The 6,452-nt window shown below is 42.0% G+C and overlaps 1 protein-coding gene across 1 annotated transcript in view; it reads right to left on the bottom strand.

Moving 5' to 3' along the window:
- Nucleotides 1-5,268, bottom strand: part of LOC108501700 (nucleoporin-like protein 2) — a 6,614-nt gene extending 1,346 nt beyond the window's left edge. Inside the window, exons 1-5 of the mRNA XM_017823848.1 lie at nt 5,133-5,268; nt 3,526-3,775; nt 2,749-2,843; nt 2,350-2,426; nt 408-494 (exon numbers count right to left, since the gene is read on the bottom strand). Of these exons, the coding sequence (XP_017679337.1) occupies nt 408-494; nt 2,350-2,426; nt 2,749-2,843; nt 3,526-3,775; nt 5,133-5,244 (621 nt within the window). The 5' untranslated portion in view covers nt 5,245-5,268. The remainder of the gene's footprint in view (nt 1-407; nt 495-2,349; nt 2,427-2,748; nt 2,844-3,525; nt 3,776-5,132) is intronic.
- Between the last annotated feature and the right edge of the window lie 1,184 nt (nt 5,269-6,452).

The raw sequence follows: 6,452 nt of genomic DNA, 5'->3' as shown, positions 1-6,452 counted from the left end.
GTGCTAAAGCCCAAATCCTGCTTCTCCACTTTCAGCATCGAACAGACCAAGGGCTGGGATCATGCTACTTAACCTTTAATGCACTTCATGGAAACTCCACTTAAATAAAGCCACTTCCTCTATCTCCCCCATTATTGCTTATTAGCTTTAACTCAAGTAATTGTTTCTGAAAAAACATTCAGAAGTGTTTGTCACTTTTCCAGAATCAATTACTTTTTTTATCTTCAAATGTTATTCAAAGGGTTTCTCTCCCAGCTATCTCTCAATTCCTCATTCTGGCATTACCCAAACACTCTATTTATCCTAAGACAGCCTGTAGGGCAATTCCAGTCCAGTCTGCTGATTCTGTCTTGGAAGAGTCAACATTAGCACAGAACAGAAACATTTTGCCTTTCCCTAACACTTACCAAAGCTGCTTTTGTCGATGCATTTAAAGCTTTCAACTGAAGCAGACGATTTTTCCATTGTGCTGCTAACTGTTGGACAGCATCTATCTAAAAAGGGGGAAAGAAAAGCATGTTTTCATTACTGAAGACTTAAAAAACAAAAGAAGAGTGATCTGGCAACTGAACTGAAAAAAGATATCCAGAATTAAAAAAGAAACTTCATTAAGCCAAGATGACAGGATTTTTGCTTTCTTGAAACTTCAGGGTGAGGAGTTGACACCTTTGTTTTTAGCAAAGAATTCCTTTAAACTCTCTTACTACTGCCCTTAAACCAACCTTTGTACTTTACATAGGAATAATAGTAAAAGAAAAATTCTGGGGCTTTTTAAATTCAAGTTCTATCTCTTTCTGAATTAGATGCAAAAAGGAAACAAATGACATAAGATATGTAAGTTTTAAATATATGAGAATAAACTCTTCAATCTCTGTTTGATTTCTGGCCTGTCTACTTATGCGCTCACTCAGTAAGCTCAAATCCTAAGATTTGGCTTAGATTTTTCCATATCTTCAGAAAAAAACCCCCCACTTTCAAAACACTGTAATTCAGAACATTTTAATAGTATCATCCTGAAATATTCAGTTTTGATGACATTAACGTGTTCCATTAGATAACTGCACAGAACAGTGCAGCAGTAAATAGCATCTCTGTCTTGATAACTGTGATTTAGTATTAAACAAGAAACTGCCAAGTCTTCAAATAACCTTTTGGGAATTTTAAACTTGAATTTCCTACATTTATATTTAAGTTTAGCAACACATCTAATTCAATGCCTGCTCTAATTGAATTTTCCTTAAAACTGAAAAAAGTAAAACACCTAATGTCACAAATGCCTCTAAGAATGGAATGAATAATCTTTTTGTAGACAAATTCCTTAATTTTTCAAAAGAGTCTTACAACAAAAACATCAATAATTCTTTTGTGTCTACTCACATGTTGGAAGATCATGTTGCTTGGTATCTGCTCTTATACAACAGACCAGAAAATTCAGATTTTGACCCAGTTTAAGAATAGAAACATGGAAAAGACATGTTGTACTTAAACATTTTGTGAGAAAACTGTATCATACAGTTATCATCTATACACTGAGAGTTTTGTGAACTTGCATTTACTACTTTGGTGAGACCATAATTTATTTTTTTTAATAGCCAGGCATAGCATATTGTTTAATCATTTTGGTTTATTATTTTAATTGAAATTTAAAAAAAATTATGTATCTCTTGTCTCTGAAAATGCAATTCTGGTAAATCTAAACATATGAAACCAGACTGGTGACAACAGCAATTTCTTCTGGAACACAGAACCAAGAACAAGAAGAAAGAGTGAAAAGTAGCTTAAATTAGTTTATACTTGCCATCAACCTAATTTCCAATAGCCTAATTTTCTTCTTGGCACAACATTAAACTTTGCTAGCTTCCTTGATATTGACTGGACTATGAGGAAGGAGCAATACACATACATTGAGAGATATTTTATATAAAAACGTATGTGTTACTTCCAAAGGAATATATATATTTCTAAAAAAGAAGTATCTGCTATTTTCATCATTGGTTCCCTGCAATAAAGGCAAGAACAAGGGAAAATAAAGTTTCCCAGTCTTCTATTTAAAGCACTAGATAACCGGCTATATTAATCAAACTGACTAATAGCATATGAGATATTAAATTTTTGAGACAGCATTCCAGTAACTTCTACAGATAATACACAAGAGCAGGGACAAGATTAAGTCAAGGAGTGTCCAGCAGTATTTTTGCATTCTATTTGGTGCACGGCAATTGAAAAATATTTTGGCATTCTGATAATCTCCTCGAGTTGGAAGCTCAATGAGTCAAGAGTTGCCATTTGAAGAATAGTAACAAGTCCTGTCCTAAAGAGTGTCCACACCAGTATTGTTTAAATACTTACATAATTCCCAATCATATTCTTTGCTCTGCTGTCATAATACTCCAGACGCAGTTCTTCTGGTGAGACATCCGAAAAGCCTGCAAGGACAGGAGTACCTCAAAAACCTCCAAGAAAACACATTCATATTTACAATCACCCTCCCTAGTTATGAAGAAATGGGCCTTGGTACTTTGTCTGTCCTAAGTCAGTCACAGTCAGAGACACAAAAAAGATCCATTACAGAACTTCAGAGGTGTGAACGTCCAAAATTAATTTGCATTAATCTCATATTCCTTTCTGTTGTATCACATGGCAAATCATCACCTTGCAAATGGTTCCACAGAGGTACAACAGTGTAGGCAAGGCACAGAAACATCCTAAATAGCAGCAATATGCAACAATACTAAAAACATTACCTACCTGAGACATTCAGCTTTTCTTTCATTGGTGAGTAAGATGAAAATATCCATTGTCCAGAAGATTCCCAAATTTCCATGTCTTTCACTACACATTCTCTACAAAACAAAGCAAAACCACAGATGAAGGTGAAATTACATGGTCAAAACAAAACCACCAGAAACAATTGCCTGGTTTCTGTCCAAAGTCAAAATCAATACCTGCTACCATGAAAACAAAGTGTTTCCCTAAACAGTTAAAATCTTAAAAAAATTAATGGAAAGTGGTTCCAAAACCTTTTTTCTTTGGGAAATCACATTGCTTGTTGCTTCTTAGCACATGCCCTGTAATCACCTTGAATCTGCTGGTCACTCTCAACTGACTGTAACACGTCTGTGTGAAACCAGGTTTCAATAGTTATGCTGTTGGTAGAAGAATTTGTTGTCTTGTCTGTAAAACCAAGTCAAATAATTCATTTTCCCAAAGGCACTCTGACCCTTTATTTTCAAGTACTGAAATATTTGTTTTATTCCTTTATCCTCCTGCTCACAACTTAAATACCATACCATCTTACTAGTATCACAGCTGTTTAGCTGCCCAGCTCAGGTCCCAGACACAGATTGCTTCCTTCCCATGCCAGCATCATTCCAGAGAACCAAATGAAGTCGTGTTCTCTATTGTTCTTTCTACATGTCCCAGCTTCCTCCTCATGATACTGTTCTCTGCACTATCTCTAGGAAGTTAGTAAGCTTTTAAGCTGCTCATTCTAAATGCTTTCAGTAAGACAGGAGTATAACTTACAGAAGTCTCTCCTCTTCATCTTTAGAGCCATCAGCAACACTCTGACTGTTCGCTAATGCCGAGAACCTGTTCTGCGAGAAGTCTGCATTTCTGCTGCTGCCGCCTGATGATCCGAAGTCAGAGGAGCCAAAGAATCCTCTTCCATGATCTCTGCTGCCACCCCATGTATCAGACTTGAAGGTAGATGGCTGGATAACACTGCTGTATCTCTGGTTAGAGGAACCCCATCCTCCTCCTCTTCCACTAGTAACTTCCAAATAAAAAAACAAAGAAAGCAAGCAACAGAAATTTTTAACCATTAAGATATGAAACAAAGAGCACCAACAAAAACTGTAAGTATAACCAGTCTTATGGTGGCAATAAGAAGTTTAAAATGAAAATGTAGTTTTTTCCTAATGAATTAACCTCGTTATTTTGTGAGCTTTACCTAGTGAGTTACGCATGGTAGTTCAGGAGTCAGAGGTAAATGGGAACTCCTTCTCCTCATGTGGAACCACGGCATAGTTTGGGTTGGAAGGCACCTTTAAAAATCATCTAGTCTGACCTCTCCCATACCATAATGAGCAGAGACACCTTCAACTAGATCACCGTGCCAATAATACGTGGCATCCCAGAAAGAGACTGTTTCAGTTTTGTTGAGGTCATTTCATGAAGAAACTACCCTAGCAGAAAAAAAATTAACTCACCATGTGTTTACATTAGGAGCTCCTGCCTCCTGCTCTGCTGCAGCACAGAGAGCTCCAGAGTTCCGTTCTGAGACCTTAAACACATCTGTGCGTGTGTGTTACAAACTCCGACCCTCCTTCAGCAGGAATAAGGACAAGAAACTGCATCCGTGTTCCTGCCATCACTACAGCTCTCAACTCCCCGTTGCATCACTTGCCTTTCCAAAGCTCCCAGACACACAGAGCCAATGAGAATGGAAACAGCCTTCACTGGCCACAACATAAGGCTACTGGAAACTTGCTCACTACTCTTGGCAGGGAAGTTTCCTGAGCTGCTTTCCCGTGGCATTGTGGCACATCCCACGGTCACAGAATCACAGTATCAAGTAGGGTGGAAAAGACCTCTGAGGTCATCGAGTCCAACCTATGACCAACACCACCATGTCAACCAGACCATGGCACTAAGTGCCACGGCCAGTCTCTCCTTAAAAACCTCCAAGGACGGTGACTCCACCACCTCCCAGGGCAGCCCATTACAATGTCTAATCACCCTTTCTGTGAAGAAATTCTTCCTAATGCTCAACCTACACAGTCCCTGGCACAGCTTAAGACTGTGCCCTCTTGTCCTGTTGCTGATCGCCTGAAGAAGAGACTGACTCCCACCTGGCTACAACATCCTTTCAAGTAGTTGTAGAGAGTGATAAGGTCTCTCCTGGGCGTCCTTCTCTCCAGGCTAAACACCCCCAGCTCCCTCAGTCTCTCCTCACAGGACTTGTGCTCCAGACTCTTCGCCAGAGCCCAACCCCGTGCGTGCCAAACCAGAGGCTGCTGCCGAGACTCCCGGGCCCGGCCCGCCCGGCTCCGGAGCTCCTGCCGGCCGGGGGCCGCCTCCAGCCGGCCCGGCCCGGCCCGGCCCGGCCCGGCCCGCTGCGCTCGGAGTACCTTGTGAGGGCGGTGCGGGGCCCCCGGGGCGGCCGGCGCCGCGGGGGTGCTCGTTCCAGCAGCGGTCCCCGAAGCGGCAGTACCCCCGCAGGAAGAACTGGCACACGCCCATGGCCGCCCCGCCGTCGCCGCCGCTCTGACGTGCCAGGCGCGCGCCGGGAGGAGCGAGCGCCGGCACGAGCGCCGCCGTTGTGCCCGCGCGCGCGCTGCCCCCCGGGGGCGCGCGCTGGGAGCGGGGGCTGCGGCCGGAGCGGGGATGAGGGCACGGATCCGGTCGGACCGGGGGATAACACACCGACAGGCTGCTGACAGAGCCAAATTAGGATTTGACTGGAGCTTTGTGCAAACCCATGGTCCTTGGCACAGTAAAATACCCTCCCGTCGGCTGTAATCGCACCTTACTCACATAAGCCCCTTTCCCACAGAGCCCGCGTGGTAAAATATTTGTGTGCTGTATCTTTACAGGGAGACCAAGGAATGTATTCCCTAGCCCATGGCTAGGGAATCATAGAATCATCAAGATTGGAAGAGACCTTTGGGATCATCCAGTCCAACCTTCAGCCCAGCACTACCTCTGTAACCCCTAAATTATTGTTCCATTTCCAAATGATGTATGTTTACCAGTGGAGTCGTGTAACTATTGAAGGTCTGGGCCTTAGGGTAGAGGACTTGGGTAACTTGAATGTTACTAAATCTAACAACAGGAACATGCTAATCCGCAATTCTTCCCTGTAGCTCTCTAGGAGGCATCCTGAAAAAGCGGAATAAGTTTAGAGGAGATCACATGACTAAAGATAAAATGAAAAGATATTGTAATCATTGGTGGCCACTTGATAAATTGGAGGATGGGGAAAACATGTAATTCCATTTTAATATTATCTTACAGTTGATGACTTGCTAAATGGGATAATCAGGTTTTATGTGCAAATGTTAGTTTCCCCCATTCCACCCCTACATTGGGGCAGAGATGGATAAAGAAGATACAGATCAAAATACAGAGTATGTGGGAAGTGAGGATTTTAGTCCTGAGATATACCCAGCCAGTGATACAGGCACCTTTAGGACAAACAGTGAGGGCAGAGAGTCTGCTTTTTTTTTTTTTTTGGTACACTTTTACTACTTTGGATTTGTTGAACTGGAAATGATCTGTTGGTTCATACTGAGTCAGCTTTTGGAAACTGTTATGCCGACTCATAACCCTCATTGGGGGGGAAATGCAGGCTATATTGAACATCTTTTTACTGTGAAACAAAAGAGAATAGTATTAGAGAAGGCAAAAGGATATGCAGGGTTGTGGGGTCTGAAACTGCCCCTCCTTTT

Source organism: Lepidothrix coronata, unplaced genomic scaffold (assembly GCF_001604755.1).
Source record: "Lepidothrix coronata isolate B3197 unplaced genomic scaffold, Lepidothrix_coronata-1.0 Scaffold106, whole genome shotgun sequence".
NCBI lineage: Eukaryota > Metazoa > Chordata > Aves > Passeriformes > Pipridae > Lepidothrix > Lepidothrix coronata.
The sequence above is the reverse complement of the archived record's forward strand: the minus strand, read 5'-3'. Positions and strand labels throughout refer to the sequence as shown.